The sequence below is a fragment of the Aspergillus campestris genome, assembly GCF_002847485.1.
Source record: "Aspergillus campestris IBT 28561 chromosome Unknown P168scaffold_8, whole genome shotgun sequence".
Lineage (NCBI taxonomy): Eukaryota > Fungi > Ascomycota > Eurotiomycetes > Eurotiales > Aspergillaceae > Aspergillus > Aspergillus campestris.
Window position 1 is genome coordinate 397,020 of NW_020194343.1, and position 17,359 is coordinate 414,378.

Sequence of the window (17,359 nt, forward strand, 5' to 3'; positions counted from 1 at the left end):
CGCTTTCGCCCGCCTGATACGCTGTGAATACGGTACTTCGATAATCGACTACGCTGGTTTATGGAATTCGGTGCGCGCCACGTCGTGAGATGGATGGTTGATGGGTGATGGGGAGGGGTCGGTCAATATTGTACATTAGCGGTGCTGCGGCGTCAGACTGCGGAGGTCTCTTTCCACGACTTTACCGTGATCTAGATCGCGCTGTATGTTATTTGGTTTGCATTTGGGCGTTTAGAGCAGTACAATCTGGGTCAATCAACGTGTTCGTTATATCATGAGAAAAACGCAATCATCCATCTGTTCCGTTGACATACAATCTGATCTTGTCTGGGAAATCGGGGGCAAATAAATGTCAATAAAACGGTACAATATACTTCAAGGGGTGGATAGGATATATATGGTAATGTATAGGGTACGTTTGTCGCTGCTCATTTGATCACCTCTCGTTCCAGCACTAGTTTTCCTTGTTGAACCGCGCGTTGTATCGGGCACCTGCTGGATCAGCACGATTTCTGATAGAAGATAAACATGCCTTACCGCGTGTTCTCCGCCCCCTTGCCATTCGACCCGGGGGTTTCTGGCTGCTCTGGTTCTCATTTATAGAACCTGGCCTGCTGCTCCCCGAGGCGAGCTTGGCGGGGCTCGCCTTGCGTTCCAAATATTCCGGTACCGCTTGCGCTCCCTTCGGCGTGCTTTCGTGCGAATGCTTCGTCTTCTTGATCCGGATGGGGCCCAGGTTATCAAGGTGGGAAGAGTTGCGAGAGACTGCCGGCGATGCATTATGCGGCTGAGATCTGGCAGAAGCACTCGCGCCAGACTGTCGTATCTTGCTGTACGTTCGTCGATTGGCGCGAGGACGGGGTTTTTCGGTCTCTCCACTCTGAGATGATGCTCCATTTTGGGAGCGGTGGCGTTCTCCGCCTGGAGATGGTTGGCTTGCTGTGAAGGTCACTGCCTTTGGCTTCAAGGTTGCCTCTTGTCCGTTGCTCTTATTGGCGACTGGTTTGGTATTTGACTCAGAAGCATCATGATCTTCACGCGTCGGAAAGCCCTCACCAGTTTCACCGTTTCTTCCAGCTGATGCCGACCCTGGTGTCGCCTTATCTGGCATAGTACCAAATAGAGCCGCCATACCTTTGTCGCAGCTGTCTGGCGTCGAACAAGGGGCCGGTGACAGCTGCTGACGAATGCTTGAAAATGGCACGATGCTACTCGGCTGCGAATCAGGGACGCACGCAGTCCTGCCATTGATCCAGTCAGGACCAACTTTGTTCATCTCCATTGACATCGAGGCCACATTTCTTTGGACACTCTGCGTCCGATATATCACCTCCGTTGTCTGAACCAAGTCCTGTCCGGCGGTTCCTCCCAACATCGGCGATGAAGCCAAAACGATGTTCTTTGCAGCATTGGGGGTCATGCCAACAGTAGTTCCATTGGGTTGGTGCGTTGATGGGGTGTCGCGAGATTTGGTGGCCCTAATTGATGGCAGGAGCTTCTCCAAACGAGTCAAAGTTTCTTCAAATGGCTCATCTGGTACAGCAGTACCGGTGCTCTTAATCATATCCTTAATCTTTCTCATCCATTCGTCGGCATTTTGGACCCTTCGAAGCAAAGCATGTATTTCACCTTTAGCTTTGGCCTTACCCGATTCAAGGGTTGATTTGGTAGCGTTTGCATCATCAAGCTCCTTCTGAACGCCTTCAATCATTTCACTCTGCTTCAATGTTTCTTTCTGAAGAGACTCAATCCTGTCTTGTTGGTCATTTGATGACGCGAGGTTTTTGTCGGATATTTCGGCCAGTTCAGCCTCAAGATCAGAGTTCTTTTTGTTGGCAACCTCAAGCCTCAACTGCAGGTCCGCTTGCTCTAATGCGTTCGTCGTCTCTAACTCCTGAAGCTTTTCTATCTCCACCTCTTTCTCTGCCAGCTTGGTGGCATCATCTGTACGAGAGTTTTCCAAGCTGTGAATCTGTTTCTCTTTTTTTAACATCTATGTCTATTAGTATTTGTCCATCAAAACGGGCAGTCACACGGACCAGGCATTCGAGATCCTCGCGCTCCTTTTTCGCTGAAACTTTGCTTTCCTCCTGCGATCTGTTAGTATGTCACATGTGGCGCATTTTAGGATAATACCAAGTTCTTTTGGGCGTCACGCAGCTGCTCCTGCAATTTCTCCACATGTATCTCAAGGTCGGCTTTCCCTCGAGAGAGTTGGTGCATTTGCTGTTCGAACTTTGCTTTTGTTTGATCTCTAGCAATGACGCTAGCTCTACTCAGCTGCTCCCGAACTTTGGTATCCATGTCTTCGAGCTTATGCTTCAAGTCATCGGATTCTGCTATGACTTGAATGGTCCGTTGCTCTTCTTGTAGAAGTTTCTCCGTAATTGTCGACATTGACAATTTCAAAGTTTCAATCTCTGTGTCTTTGGCCTCCACACTCTCCCCAGTCAGCAATAAGTCCGAACGTAGAGTTTCAATGATCCCCTCGAGATCTTGCTTTTCCTCAATGCTGACGTATCCTGCTGCTGGAAAGGTTTCAATCTTGTCAGGGATCTTGACTTCAGAAATTCTTTCCCCGAGACGTCCCATTTCTTTGACCAGGCAGGTCTCTTGTAACTCAAACCCTGAAAGGGACTGTTTCACTTCTTCGACATTCAGCATAAAATCTCCTAATCTTTGTTGCATTGAGCGGAAAGATTCGTCATTCTCTCTGAGCTTCTCCAGCAGCGTTGACCCCGTTCCCACAGTATGATAAGCGATTTGAAGTTGTTCTTTCAAGGTATTAGCAGTGTCATCATTCACATTAGTGCTTCGGTCGATTTCTTCTGTCAGCCGTGCAGTTATCGAATTCATTCTGAACCATGTCAGCATACCACAATGGCAAGTTTATACTAGACACTTACTGGGATGTGAATTCATTCGCAATTTTGTGACACCTTTGAAAATCTGCCCGCTCGAGAACGCGTTCGTCTTTCATGCCTCTCAACAGATCGAGGCACTCTTCCAGTGTACGACCAAGTGCTGACTGGACATTTCTCTGAGAACTTGCCCATTCAATTTGTATACGTTCAAACGCGGATTCAACCTTCTGCGATGTCTCAAGCTGACCGGACCTAACAAGTTCCAATCCTTTTGCTTGATGAATTGAATGGGATCGAATGTATGACTCCAAAGACGCGTTCCTCTTGAACTCTTTGGACAATTGCTGCTGGGTATAGGCCGCTTTCTCGTCGGAATTTTTGAGTTCTTTCTGCAACAGGACAATCATATTCTCCAGCTCCGTAGAGCGACTCTTATTCGTGTTGACAAAGCTAGTCGTCTGAGCTAGTCGTGACTTGAGATCGAAAATGTCTTCTGCAATGATTTTTCTCTCCTTGTCACAGGCGGCCCTAGCTGCCCTAAGCTGGATAGCATCGCCGCGAATATTTTTGTAATCGGAGCCAAGCTCATTCAGGAAATATTTGAACCTAGCCAGTTTTTTCTTCCATAGTTCCTGTCTGGATCGGTACGTTTTTGCTTCCGCTGACTGCTCCTCAAGTTGAGTACCAAGCGTTTCAAGCTCAGCTTTCAGGCCATTGTTTTCTTCCTGCAGTTTCGCGATGTGTGTTTCCATTTGCCGTTGGATGTTGGTTGCAGCGGCTTCATTCTCTTCACGCACCTTGAGTCTATTGATCAGAAGCTGGAAAATGTCTTCCTCGGATAACTGGGAGCTCTTGTTCATGGCAATCGGTAACCCTTTTGCATTTGTCCTTTTTGTCCGATGGGGCTTTGCGACTCTAAACTCATCATTCGCCCGTGTTGTTGAGTGCAGGACATCAGGCACTTCTGCTGTAGTCCCATCTGCCACCGCTGAGCGTTCATCGGGGCGAGCTTTGCTCGGTCTAATTTGATTGTATCCAGCATAGATTTCACGAGACCGTCTCCCTAGATATGTGTTAGTCTGGCTTATCATTAATTGTGAGTAGAGACATACTTTGAGAACCATCCGCCGAGTCCGAGGATTTTCCATTCGCTACCGGCAGAGAGACACCACTTTTACGTCTGTCTTCATAATCTCCGGCATGCTCAAAATTACTCTCCACATATTCCATGGGTCCAGCGCTTTGAGTGAGTGTTTCTGATGTTGAATGTGAGGTCGGAGGACTCTGGTTGTTTGTGGCGACTCTGAGTCCGCCATGAGACAAGTATTCAAAGCATAGTGACATCTGTCCGTCACAAGTGGGAAATTACCTTGGATTACTCTCTTCCTGTCTAGTATCATTTATATCATCACGCTCAGTCTTCCCTTGACCTCCACCCCTATTTGACGTCGATCTAGCTTGCGACCTGACAGCCGGTTTCAGAGAAAACACTTTCCCATGCTGAAGTGGCTTTGCAAACGAAAACGCTGTTACGTCGATCCCGGAAATTTTTGGGCGTTGTACAAGTGACGAGGGAGGCATCTGCTGTTCCACTGATGGGACTCGTCCTTGAGGGACATCCATCGCTGCGTTGAGCCTAGGGGAGACAGGTTCATCAGCCTGTGCTATTTGGAGGAGTAGAAGCTCGTCGACTTCATCACAGTCCTCAGGCTGTCCAAGGACAGAGGTGATGGGAGATTCTATAGCAGACAAAGAAGGATTGTGTGTGAGATCCATGGCGTTCAGTTTCTGTCAAGCTGTGCCATGAGAGCTCGAGCTCAGTAAACGAGTGGAGGACTACACGATATTGTATTTCAGAAAGGAAGGCAAAGGAATGATTTGATGGATGAAGAGGCTTTTCAGATAGCGAAGGATTGTCAAAGGGGGTATGGTGAAGCTCACGATTTACATGTCGGAAATAGATGAGAACTGGCGAGCTGAGCAGACAGAATTACTGGTGGTCCCGTGATGTCTCCGGTCTTTCGTCTGTTCTTCTGCTTCTACCTCTCGACTAGGTAAAGACGACTCTTCCTCTTCTACAGAACACCGCTTATTACTCTCATTTGATCTGTGGATGAACATTCGTGCTTGATTAATCGCTACAAGCAACAAGATCAGCCAAGCAAAGCTTAATATACATGCCATGCAATAAGGCCCCTAAATTGAAGCCATCGCAACCACAATATAAGACAACCACCACCTCCAAACCAATCCCCCCAGCAAACAATCAGCCCTACAAACACCGCAAAGACAACAAAAAACAAACAAACCGCTGACCCCCACACCGTCTGTCAAACCCGTCCAGAAATCCCGGCGGCCAAGGCCCCTCCGCCATTGGGCGCTTGTGCAGCAGCCAAGCCGGCAATCACAGACCCCCGGCGCCAACATCACGCAGAGGCACACATACGGGGTCCTGATTCGCTGCGGTGATATATCTTTGCTCCCCTTGCAGTGTCAATCTGCGGTGATCAAGCTGCAGAAATACGTGCAGAGCTTGGATCTCGCCCGTTGGGCCTATCAGTACAGGGGCCAAGAAGTCCTGTTTAGCGCTTTTGTCAGGGGAAAGTGAAGGTGTCGGGGCAGTGCTTGGGGGAGTGGTGGTATAATTATCATTGAGGGTTTCTTCAGCGGGGGTTTGTTTTGTTCTGTTTCTTTTGTTGGGGATTTTATCGCCTACTTCCTATTATCATATCTACATCTTACCTACTCAAAAGGAACCACCGATAGTCGCTTTACTCTGCTGTCAGAACAAAATGCATTTCTCAATACTCCCCATCTTCCTCGCCGCTCTCCTCTCCCAATCAACAACAGCCCAAACCATCGCCGAAGAAATCGAAGCCCAAAACGATGCCGGCGCAGAAGGGCCCTCCTCCGAGTCATCCGTGGGCGTCTCCTCAGAGGGCATGATCATTCTCTGCACGATAGTCGGCGTCGTTGTTCTCATAGGAGGTATGCTATGTCTCTCTCCCACCCCAGCTGTACTCACCGCAAGTACCCATCCTTGTCACTATTCACCACTAAACGCAATGCAGTATCCTCCGCGGCGCTCTTCGTCGTCGCAAAAAGACGCCAATGGGCCATGCGCGAGACGATCACTCGCTCTGCACGCCAGGTCACGCAGGCTATCAAGACGCCGTTGACCCCTCGGTTTCCGCGAATGAAGCCCCAGGGGCGGGATGATGGTGGTGGTGCTAGGGGGGGTGGAATGAGAGGTATCGCGAAGCAGCAGACTAAGGATGTTGAGAAGGGGTCTGTGAGTGACGAGGATGTTAAGAAGAAGGGCGATGACCGTAGGGAGTCTAGGGGGTGGGGATCGCGTTTCTCGTTTAATCGGGGGTAGGGTGTTCTCCCACGGCTGGACTATGCTGTGGTTGGGTATTTCGTTGTTATACATACCTTACTTTTCCTTGAGTTTGGTTGCTGTGCTGCTGTGATGTTGTGTTGCTGGTCAACGCTTCTCATATGTCTACTTTTTCACACCGTCTACACTGGGTCGAGTGATATTTATGTTCGAGTATAGCATGTTTGGAGTTTGCTATTATGATTCATGTTTGTGCTTCCGGGCTTGTATTCGCAACTCATTCTATATGTCTATATCAAAAAATGGCTTCTTCTCAATGAAACAAGACTTGCTTGTATTGAACTTCCAAAGGGTGGCCCAAAGTATAATCGGCGTTTCATCATCTCAACAATGTACAACAGCTGGCGAAGCCGCATAGAGTATAGATACAGATGGGCAGGTAGGTAGAAAGGATATTAAAATATGCAACAATGGACACAATGCAGTGGGGGTAGACAAAAAAAGAACAAAACGTCACCACATTAACCATATCCAAAACAAAAGGATAATATACACCAAAAAACTCAATAATAATCCGGCAAATCACCAAAATCCGGCATATCATCCCCACACTTAAACGACGGCTCATAAGCCTTCTTAGGCATGAACCCGTTCTTCCAAGCGGTCTTGTAACTCCACTGAGCAGCCGACTCAGTATGCCAGGTCCAGTAGAACCAGCCCTGCCCGGTCTCAAAGGCAGACATCTGGGCCTCCGCATAGGTCTGGAGCAGTTTCTTGTAGTCGTCTGAGTAGTCGGACGGGTCGGCGTTGGCTTGTTCGCAGCTGCAGCGTGGGCCCGAGTCGGCTGTCGGGCAGTACTGCGTTGAATCGGTCTTGGAGAATGTGCCTTCCCAGCGGGTGCCGCGGCCGACGTTGTTGAGATACTGTGCGCAGTCGGTGTCTGCTTGGGACCACTCGCCGCACATTGTTGGGCCCCAGCTGCGAGATGTTAGTTTGGGGAGCTTGCACTGGGGGTCAGGGCTTAGGTAGGGCTGGAATGGCTACTCACCCTTCGCTCGTGCTGTTGATCTCTTTGATCATGTTGAACCAGTCCTTGCAGATTAGCTTGACCCGTTCCTTGTGTTTGAGGACGATCTGCCCCGTGTTGAAAATGCTGTACTGATGGGTATCAAGGAGCATGTGGTCCGGACGGTCCTTCAGCATCTTCTTCCACTTGCTGAGGTTCAGGAAGCCGTCGTGGACAACAATCCAGGCCTTGATGCCATTTTTCTGCACCAGTTCAGCGGCCTCCTTGCTCCAGTCTAGGACGTCTCCGACTGGCAATGTCAGCATAAACGGCTCGTTGACGAGGCCATATATGGTCACAACATTTTTGTACCGCGGTTGCGCAAAGAACTTTGATACTTTGTCGTGGATCTCCAGCGAACGCTTCCGGTTCTCAGCGCCGTCCGGTCCCTGCAGCCAATTGATAGACCCCTCGCGGCCACTATGGTTCCACCCGTTCTGGCTTCCAGGGAGTGCATGCGGGTCTAGCTTGACGCGCAGTCCGTACTTTCGAGCCCATTCAATGGCACGTAAGAGATATCGCCAAGAGATCTTCGCGACGTACGGATCGCCGTCGTATGTTGTGACCGCCCAGTATGAGAACTGGATTCGGACGTGGTCGAGTCCTGCGTCCCTGATCTCGGCAAAGTCTTGCTCCTTGATAAAAGTCGAATAGTGTCTTTCAATCCGCGACGCAGCGGACTCTCCCAGCTTCTTGCAAAGCGTGTACTCATCGATCACGTCGTCGTGAGCCGAGTAATGCTCGAAGAGAGAAGGGACTATAAACGGCTCGATCGACAACCATCCCCCGAGATTAACGCCACGGATGGGCTGGTCTCCGTACGGGAATGGTTTATTGAGCGGCGGCACGTTGTCGTTTGGACGGGCTGAATCGTCCCACTTTGAATCGATTCCCATGACGGAAAGGCCTCCGACGGTCTCGCTCGTATACGTGACGTTGAAACCAGTCGAGTCGTACCACGTGAATGGATCCAGCTCAGTTCCTTTGGCAGATTCCTGAAACAGATCGTCGTTAGCCCATCTGTAGTAAAGCGTAGACCTCAAGCAAAACCTACCGGAATGCTGTCTCGACTTATCTTGTCCAGATTCGAGTTTGCTGGTTGGTCCTCGCCGGACTGCCCTGAACCGGGCTCGTCACCCTTCTTCTTCGACACAACAACAGCAACCGGAACGATGATAGCCAGCAGCAGAATCAGCACCCCAACAGCAATAAGCCACTTCTTCCTCTTCCAGAAAGGAGGCTGTCCCTCATCGCCATCCCCACTGCTATCCCAATCACCTTCTTTCCGCCACCGATCCTCCACCGCCGGGCCCCCACCCCCCCGATGTCGAACCTCCATCTCAGGACTCCTTCCCTCCTCCAAGTAAGCCCCAGACACAATCCGACCCTTCGACTGCCCTCTCGGCATCTCCCCAGGGAACGGCGCCAGCTTGCGCGGCCGCTCATCACCAACAACAGGGCGCTTCCGGCGTCGTTTCCGTTCAGCGCGGGCTTCATCGGCAGTGCGCACTCGTTCCTCATCATCGTACCGCGCCCCCAGCCTCGCAAGCGCATCAGCACTCAGCAAATGCGACGCGCTATTACTCGAGTCTCCACTCTGATGCTTCGATGCCACGGCCCCGCGATCGCGATCGCGATCCCTCTCCTTCCGTCTCGCCCGCCGCGCCGCCGCCTCCCCATCCCGCTCTCGCTCCCGCTCCCGACGACCCTCGCGCCCCGCCTCTCTCGTCCGACTCCCACGATCCTTCCTCCGCACGGGACTCTCCTCATCGTCCGTCTTGCGGCGTGCGCGTCTCTCCCGCTCACGCGTTCGGTCTCGTCGATCTCTCTCCCTCGACGACATATCATGCGCAGCCGGCCCTCTCCTCGCCTTCCCCCTCTCCCTCTCCCTCTCCCTCCGCCTACCCCCATCATCCTCCGCCCCCCTCAACGGAACCGCAGGATCCACATCCGCTAAATCGTACTCGTCGCGCGACTCATACCCGCGCGACTCATACCCCCGGGCACGCGACGCCCGCCTCCCACTATCGTCTCGACGATACCGCCTCTCCCGCCGCGGACTATCCTCCAATTCATCATCGTCGTAATCCTCATCTCGCCGGTATCGGTGTCCGCGCGCGGGGTGGTGGTAATCGTAGTCGTAGTCGGAGTCGTAGGCGCGGTCTCGCTCGCCGTCGCGACCGTCGCGGGTGCGGGGGTGTCTGGGCATGCAATTGATTGATTTGATTAAGCGCAGTCTTATCGCGGTTGGAATGTGCGGGGGTTAATTCGGGTTTTGTGTGGAGGGTGTGATGGTGCGGGGGAATGGATGGGATTGAATTGAGTCGAATGCCTATGAGGTGGATGGATGGATGGATGGATGGGATCGATCGGATGTAATGCGGTGCGGCCCCGCTCGTAGATCTGTTGTTGTTCAAGATTGTTGGAGTTGGAGCTGGTGTTTCTGCGTTGTGGTTCGGGATATGGATAGCTAAATGTGGAGGAGAGAGAATAGGTATCGATTATAGAATTATGAAAACGAGATCACTCAATCAGTCGAGAAAGAAGAAAAGAAAAAAACAATCAACAGTAGACGCAAAGTCTAGCCAGGTCGTTAGATCGTAGTAAGCTGGTAGTAGTCAGTAGGCACAGCTGGCGCCCATCCATCCCCACCAACAAGACCAGCTAAGCTAGTGTTTCTTAGGCTCACTCAGCCTCTCTGGGCAAAAAGTAAACAAGACAGACGCAAGGCGCGTCAGAGGCTGAGACAGTGAGTGCTCCTATCATTTCTCAGATGTCCTGCGTGCGCCCTACGTTTAATGAAACATACATACATTAATAGAAAGTCTTTTATATGAATAAATAAAAGATAGGTGATTCGATGCGGTGCGATGGGCGGGATGATCAGGCCTAGGTATGTGCCTAATATAAGCAGAGCAGCGTGGTGGATCCGCTCGCTTTGGCGCGGTTATGAGATCCTATATATGTAAAGCGGTGAGATTATCATACGTATAGGTAGTTGTTGTTACAGTAGGTTTTGACTGGATGCGTTCATTCAGTATCTCTATCGAATAAATCTCATTAAGTACAGGCAGACTCCACACAGATGAAGTCATCATCACGAATAAAACGATAGACAAAAATAGGTAGTATGTCCAACCATTGCATAGTCCAAGGCATGTCCATATCATGGCTGCGACGGAGCCATTCCCAAGCTCCGATATGGAATAAAGTATGCATGTATGCCAACGCCACAGAAGAGAAGACAAGAGAAAAAAAAAAAAAAAAACAGAATCTAAAATACACGCCAATCGCAGCGAATAAAATGATAAGAAAATATAAAACAAATCAGACAGATCGGTGTTGTGCCGCTAATATGTACAACTCCAGCGAGCATAGGTCCGATAGGAAGGGAAAATAGAAAGGGCGATCTTGCCACGCTGAAATCAAACGAATAAAAGATCAGAGCACAGGAGACGGAATGGAAGAGTTCGGTCACTACCTGGTGGGTGACGCCAGAAAATACTATGGAGAATCAAGAGGCCGAAGTCTCACAAACCTGCGTGACCTTCGGCACATCCGGGGAAAATAATTGGGAGTCGGCAGCATCGTGGAGGCAAACATCCCATCGATTCGAGTGTGGTACACCAGGAGACGCCAAGATTCCCTTGGCATCGCGAAACTTCCCATCTCGAGCCTAGGAATGGTCATTTCCGTCTCTGGGGTTGATGGGCAACCGATTCGACTAACGGCATTATACCCGGATCACTTGGATTTTCTGCATGGTACCCCGAAATGCGGGGATTCAATCGAACACGGATGGTCCAGCCAGTCGTACAGCAGGTCGAGAACGGCCGAAATATCTCGGAGAGGGAATTCCCAGCGTGTGCCGCAAGCTCCGACAGGGTTCGAGTACTGTCTGGAAAAACGGCTCCTATGATACACCTCTGGTGGCATTCGTTTCCTTCATTTTCGTGGTGTGCGGGGATGTTTGTTCAGCTGATAATCTGTCGGGCACCCTCTTTACCCAGAACACCGGGTTCTTGAGGCTTCGGGCTCCTGTCACGTCCCTTTTTGCGGCTCAAAAACGACAGCATGCCACTGTTGGAGCCTTTTCCTTTGGCGTCGTTGGCGTCATAGCCTTCCGCGGGAAGAGTAGAACTGTGATCCGCAAGCTCGCTCCAGCTACCCGTTTCTTCCAAGACCATCTGCACTCCTCCAGCCTTACTCGGTTTACGCGCCGGTCCCCGGGGACGTTGAGCAGGGGGTGGTGGATTAAACGGACGATGGAACGAGGGAGCCGATGGCGGCGGGGGAGGTGGCTGCGACGTGGGATGAGCAGGGAAGTTGTCCTTTGGCAGGGGGGCCGGGGGGATGTCTCCACCCTCACACAAAGGAGACGGAGCCCTATTGGTGGTATTGAACCGACCAGTAGACCCATCATTCTGAGGTGAGGGCGAGTTCCTGGAGATATCGGGTTGCGAGCATCGACGGGAGTGCCCTGGACCGGGGTTGGGGCCGGGGCCGGGGGCAGGGGCGGGGGTAGAGGAGGCGTTAGGAAGGCAGTCTTCCGGGTTCCTGGAGATAATGTTAGCAAGGGGGTCCCCATTATGTTCCTGTCCTTCCCTTCGGAAAACCCACGTTGCCGATGCGATTGCTTCCGCCGCATTTCTGTGGATGGTCAGCGATCCGAAGGGGATACGTTCCAATATGGTAACATGAACATACGTCTTATACGAAGCCAGCGTGTAGTCGAATGGCTCAAACATAGTCTCGATCAAGCGGTGAAGCTCGTCTTCTCGGATTTCCTTCGCCGTAGCGTCTTCTCTGAGCTCCGCTCTCGGTTTCTGTCTGCGGGCCCGAGCCTCCAACGGTGCTTCTTCCAGCAGCAGCTCTTCCAGATCATACGTAGCATCAAAGTTCGTCTTGTCGCTAGATGGTGTGAAGACCGAGGGGATCTCTTTCCGTTCCAAAGCCTCAAAATCAAGCTCGGCAAAGAAAGGATGCGAGGTAAAACTCTCAAAGCTGACTGCACCAATCCGCCTGCTTCGGTCCTTTTCCATGAGCGCACCCATGGCCCGCAGGCAGGGGACTGTGACCGCTGGGTTGGTGACAAAGTATCTGGGCTGGGCCTTCTTGATCGCGTCGCTCAACACTTCCTGACTCCGTCCTTCAAAGGGTCGCTGTCCGGCATGTTAGTGGACTGTCGACAACCGGCCAAGCGGGCTGCCAGGGAGGCGGCGAGGCATACCTTATTGTAAACACACTCGTAGAACGTGACACCGAGCGACCACCAATCCACCTCGGACGCGTATCCACCTCCCTCGTACACTTCGGGGGCAAGGTAAGCTAGGGTACCAGACTTGCTCGTGAGCGGTTTTCCTGGGCGAAAATCCGAGGCAACATTCTGTTGGAAACAAACCAGTCAGCGTCTGTCCGAACAGTAGACCAAACGGGGGCAACTCACAAAATCGGCCAAATGGACATGTCCTTCGGAGTCTAATAGAATATTATCTGGCTTGACATCCCGATGGATAATCCCTTGCGAGTGGATATACCGCAGGGCACAGCCCAACTCTGCCAACCAGAAGCGAATCGCATCTTCCGTGAAACATTTTCGGGAGATGTGGAAGCGCAAATCACCCCCGTTCATCAAATCCACCACGAGGTATCTTCTCGGAGGTTAGTCGTCTGGCCGGTATGGGGAGAGGGTATAGTAGGAGCATTGGCAGGTGCGTACATGTACTCAATATCTTGAAAGCTGTATCTCAAGTTGCACAGGAATGGGTGATTCAGATGTTCGAGCATTCTCCGCTCCCGAATGATGTTCCGGACACTCTCCGACCGGACGACTACCGACAGACAAGCAATTAGCCAACATTGTAACGACACCCCCACCAACCGCGTGTAGGACCATACCTTCTTCTTTCCGAATGTATTTGAGGGCAAACGTCAACCCCGTATCCTTTTTCTCGACGATGCGCACCTTTCCAAAGGCACCCTTTCCGACCACCCGGAGGAGGCGGAAATGATTGAGGTTCGCTATTCCTACATCATCAGCGCGCGGTTCAACAAAACGGAGCCCGCCAATTTCACTGCAGCGGGAACTGGCGAGCCAGGCATTGGTACGCACTCTCATCGCCGGCAGCTATCTGTTTCCCCTGCGAATTTCCCATTTAGGCGGATGTTGTAGCAAGATATCCTGACAACGGTTGTTCCGAGAAGCTCCCAACATCCCACGACGGTATCGGCCGGGTATAATCACGTAACACGGCTGGTTCCGCGGTCTGCGAGGGTCGCAAACGTCGGTATGGAAATAAAAGTAAAAAAGTAAAAAAAGACCAGCAGGCGGGCAGTGAAAAGCACGGCGGAGGAATGGTATTCACGCGGCGACGAGACAGTATATAAAGCGACGCTGGAAATGATCCATCCAGAACCTACGGACCTTGTGAAACCGGCGTTAGCTGAGTCCCAGGAAACAAGGCAAAGACGGGAGAGAGGAACGTGGGCGGAGGGGTTCATTTTCCCGACCAGTGTAAGGAGAAAGCGTTCTGCAGGTGAAACGTACCCCAATGGAATAATACAACGAACGGGATCAATCATGCAGCTGAGACCGAAACCGATTGTCTTGAATGAGCAGTCTTCTTCGGAGGGAAAGATAGAAGAGGAAAGTCGACAGATGGGAAGAGATCAAAGAAGGTAGTAGGTAGGGTAAGAGTAGTAAGGTAGTTCGATGGTGGTAGCTGGTGGAGGGAACCTCGCAGCCCCTAAAGCGGGAGAAAGTTGGAATAGTCAGAGTGGAGAAGCGCTTTGTTTGGTCCAGAGGAAAAAGGCGGGTCTGTTCGAAGAAGGAGAGTTGACTGACCACGCGAGTGATAAATCAAATAGGGAGTTAACTTTGGTTCAGTTTATGGGAGTTAAGGGAGATAGAATTAATAGAATTAAATTATAGCCTACCATATAGTATAAGATTCTAACGATATGGATTATACTTTATAGATGATAGCCAAGTGCTGATAATACAATACGGATACATGTACAGGAAATGATACAGGGTAGCATGTTTAACCTGGGTGAGATAATATAGAAAAATAGAACAATTCAAAAAATAAAAATAAAATAAGAAGCAATCAAACACTTCGATCGGATCGTGGTTTTGAGGACAAATTTCAGGAGATATTCCTAAGGGGGAGTAGACGTAGGGAAGAAACCCTCACCCCAATACCATACTTTACTGGAACGGAAATATAGAGAATCGCAGACATCACACCTGACTTCGTATACACAGTATAGAACCCTATTCTAATACGAACAACCGCCCATGTTGTCAAACAACCATTCCATCGTCCGAAGAGTCCACGTCCAGTCACGTCAGCGATCCAGCGGTCAGCGCCGGGAACCATGCATAGAGCATGTCCTGTGTAATTATCGAAAGGATTTAATCCCTCCCTCGATCCTGACTCTAGACAGTTACCTAGTCTAAGTAGGAAGGAAACGACGAAAGGAAGACTCCATCAAGTCTACGGGGAGCGATCAGGGGCGACGAACCATCGGTCGTTTAATCATGACGAGAGAGTGGATTCTCGATGACAGGCGTCGAAGGATTGACAGAACAGTATCGTTTCCGCTTCAGGGACGATATGCGCAAGATTGAAATGATGATAAAAAATAATTGAGATTGGAATTCATGCTGATCAAGAAGCGGACATTCCCTCCTGTCTCCCCGCAAACTCGCCGCTCAAACGATCATTTTGACCAGAGTTGACCTGTCATCTCATCGGTAACCGAGAGCCGCTCATCTCGTTCAGTTGAAGGATCCGGAGGATCTGGAACAGGGAAGTCACTCCTTGCTTCTTTGTTTCTCTGCATGACCAACCCCCGTCTCGTGGCCGCCACGTTTCGCACGGGGTGCATGTTGCGGTGTGTACTGTGTACGCAGTACGCACGCTGTGGATGAGGGCGTGGTGTGTATCACAGACAACACGAACAACATCTGTTGTTTTGCCGGTATCCTGGAACATCCGTCATCCATCTAGACCCTAGACCGGACGAGACAACTTTGCCCTGGGGGACGATGCTACTACCGGTAGTGGTTAGTTCAACCATTGAATATCCCGAGATTGGATGCAGAGTCAGACACTAGTACAGCTGTCGATCAGTCCACCACCACCCTGGTTGGTTTGGCTGCAAGATCCCTGCTGGCCCTAAGTTTCATATTCGTTCTGGCTGGCTTCACCAGCTCTGCCTGTGAGATTGAATGGGGGGTGTTTGGGGGTTGTACGGAGTACGGAGTACCCCGTACTGGTGGTAGTATATTATGTGAGAGGATAGAGTCAGATGGGGTATTATTTTCTCACAGACCTCCTTGTTGTTCCTTCACACGTCAGAGTTCGATGGAAAAAGACGAAAAAAAGGGTCAACCCCACAGGCTCCTATCCAACCCCATCATGTTTTTCTATATATATTTCTCCGTACGACATACTCTAGTTACTCCACCAGGAGTACCCAAAAGAACTAATAAGAATAATCATAAAATAAAGATATAAATAAAAATAAAAGAAGGAGAGAAAAAGGGTCCAACAGAAATTAGAATAAGGAGAATCACCACCTCACCAAGATCGCCACAACACCTTAGCATAAGCGGGTCCCCCATCCATGATCCACCTAAGCACCTTAACTCCGTGCTCTTAACGAATTCAACCTTCAACTGTCAGTCCCCCTTCAGAGAATCAAAAGTCAAGACCAGAGAGAAAGGACAGGGAGAAAGTCCAACTTCCCTATTCGTCGCCCACACCGCAGATCCTATTCATCTCACGACCAGCCGGCCCCCCTTAGCCTGCGACACAAGCCCAGAAGCTAGCCAGGAATAAGGCTGCAACGCCGACGCGAGGCGCGCCCCGGCCAGGGTCTATCCATGATTCTATGGGTTCGTTTGGCGTTTGGGCGGCCCCTGGGGGCGTCCCAAGACTCTTTTCCAGTTGTCAGACGCAAGTGGGTAGTGGGGACACTCCCCTACCTTTGCCTAAGGGAGACTAGGTAGGAGACTAGGGGCGTCTTATGCACAGTTCGTGGTGGCAATCTCCGAGAAAATCGATGTCTCATCCTTCCAGGATTAACAAAAGCTAAATAAAGACAAAGAATGGCTAGTCACCGCTTTTTTCTTTGCTTTTCTTTTCTTTTGCTTGTCTCGGAGGTGCTTTCTTTGGATATTCTAGAAGTCGACAGGAAGTACGGAAGACGGATAGATGCAGCGGAAAGGGGCTGTATCGGTAAAACCCGGAGTCTAACCCCGTATTTCTTGGCCGGTGGAGGAGATAAAGGAATCTGTCAGGAGGAGGAGAGGGCGTCATACCTAATTGAGTGGTTTAGTATATTGATCAAGCTAGCGTAGTCTATCCTACTTAGTAAAGGTAGATACCTGCCCTGATGTCTTCAATAGTTCTCATTCCCCAGCTTCTTGTCTATCCCGAAGAAATAGTTTCCCCAGACGTGGAGTATACGCGCAATAAACAGCCCTTGCATTCTATGTACAATATTAAGGTACCTTACCTAGGGCTCTGTTTCCTAGGGCTCCATATATTCTCGTCTCTCCCCAAACCGATAGTGAGTGTCACGCATCAATATCCAGAAGACGATCATTCTAATCTAAGAGTATTACTCCATCTAGACATGATCCTCTCCTTCAGACCAGGAATATGATCCTCTTCCCCAGGTCACCAATCACCACCCCAGATCATCAACTGTGATATTACCAGGTGCTTGACCTCTAGGCAGGTCAGGTACCTAGGTTAGGTACCTACCTGGGCAGTATACACTGAATATAGCCTACCATGTAATCACACCATAGGTGATCATTGATCACCAACCTCAGGGGCATCCAATTTCCCCTTGCGGCAAACGGATCAGATGATGGATTAGGCGAATTGTTTGCAAGGGACTAACTTACTGGTGGCTTGCCGGCGCTATCATGAGGTGATGATTCGAGGCTATGCAGTGCCGATAGAGTTGAGACTAACGTCAGACTGAGATTGCATGAGTCGTATAGTCGCACGTGAGCTTGTTTCATGTTGCTTGTTGGCTGGCTAGTAGGCGTTCGAGATAAGACGTTTC

The 17,359-nt window shown here is 50.5% G+C and overlaps 4 protein-coding genes across 4 annotated transcripts; 1 reads left to right on the forward strand and 3 right to left on the reverse strand.

Annotated features, from left to right (window-relative positions):
• Positions 1 to 454: 454 nt before the first annotated feature.
• P168DRAFT_319565 (uncharacterized protein) lies at positions 455 to 4,094 on the reverse strand (the record flags this gene model as incomplete). Its single annotated transcript, XM_024840290.1, has 6 exons — positions 455 to 492; positions 538 to 1,993; positions 2,040 to 2,090; positions 2,137 to 2,857; positions 2,907 to 3,927; positions 3,977 to 4,094. The coding sequence occupies 6 exons, from the start codon at positions 4,092 to 4,094 to the stop codon at positions 455 to 457; spliced, it is 3,405 nt and encodes a 1,134-aa protein (XP_024691611.1).
• A 1,558-nt stretch (positions 4,095 to 5,652) lies between these two features.
• P168DRAFT_345512 (uncharacterized protein) lies at positions 5,653 to 6,243 on the forward strand (the record flags this gene model as incomplete). The annotated part of the gene is made up of 2 exons (XM_024841866.1): positions 5,653 to 5,852; positions 5,936 to 6,243. The coding sequence occupies exons 1-2, from the start codon at positions 5,657 to 5,659 to the stop codon at positions 6,241 to 6,243; spliced, it is 504 nt and encodes a 167-aa protein (XP_024691612.1). The 5' UTR covers positions 5,653 to 5,656.
• A 328-nt stretch (positions 6,244 to 6,571) lies between these two features.
• exg2 (putative exo-beta-1,3-glucanase) lies at positions 6,572 to 9,678 on the reverse strand. Its single transcript, XM_024835235.1, has 4 exons — positions 9,219 to 9,678; positions 8,325 to 9,161; positions 7,253 to 8,265; positions 6,572 to 7,182 (listed from the first exon to the last, which is right to left on the reverse strand). The coding sequence occupies exons 1-4, from the start codon at positions 9,477 to 9,479 to the stop codon at positions 6,768 to 6,770; spliced, it is 2,526 nt and encodes an 841-aa protein (XP_024691613.1). The 5' UTR covers positions 9,480 to 9,678; the 3' UTR covers positions 6,572 to 6,767.
• A 1,538-nt stretch (positions 9,679 to 11,216) lies between these two features.
• P168DRAFT_175533 (serine/threonine-protein kinase) lies at positions 11,217 to 13,569 on the reverse strand. The gene is made up of 8 exons (XM_024832917.1): positions 13,383 to 13,569; positions 13,169 to 13,291; positions 12,990 to 13,101; positions 12,717 to 12,921; positions 12,501 to 12,656; positions 11,978 to 12,432; positions 11,891 to 11,920; positions 11,217 to 11,827 (listed from the first exon to the last, which is right to left on the reverse strand). Exons 1-8 carry the CDS (start codon positions 13,423 to 13,425, stop codon positions 11,245 to 11,247), a joined length of 1,707 nt encoding a protein of 568 aa, XP_024691614.1. The 5' UTR covers positions 13,426 to 13,569; the 3' UTR covers positions 11,217 to 11,244.
• Between the last annotated feature and the right edge of the window lie 3,790 nt (positions 13,570 to 17,359).

Excerpts from the sequence above, each read along its gene's own strand:
- P168DRAFT_175533 (XM_024832917.1), bottom strand. The coding sequence starts at position 13,425 with ATGGGAAATTCGCAGGGGAAACAGATAGCTGCCGGCGATGAGA. Across the intron at positions 13,292-13,382 it reads GATAGCTGCCGGCGATGAGA|CGAACCTCAATCATTTCCGC; the intron begins GTGCGTACCAAT and ends ATGTAGGAATAG. Across the intron at positions 11,921-11,977 it reads ACGCTGGCTTCGTATAAGAC|AAATGCGGCGGAAGCAATCG; the intron begins GTATGTTCATGT and ends GACCATCCACAG.
- exg2 (XM_024835235.1), bottom strand. The coding sequence starts at position 9,479 with ATGCCCAGACACCCCCGCACCCGCGACGGTCGCGACGGCGAGCGAGAC. Across the intron at positions 8,266-8,324 it reads TAAGTCGAGACAGCATTCCG|GAATCTGCCAAAGGAACTGA; the intron begins GTAGGTTTTGCT and ends GATCTGTTTCAG. Across the intron at positions 7,183-7,252 it reads ATCAACAGCACGAGCGAAGG|CTGGGGCCCAACAATGTGCG; the intron begins GTGAGTAGCCAT and ends AACATCTCGCAG.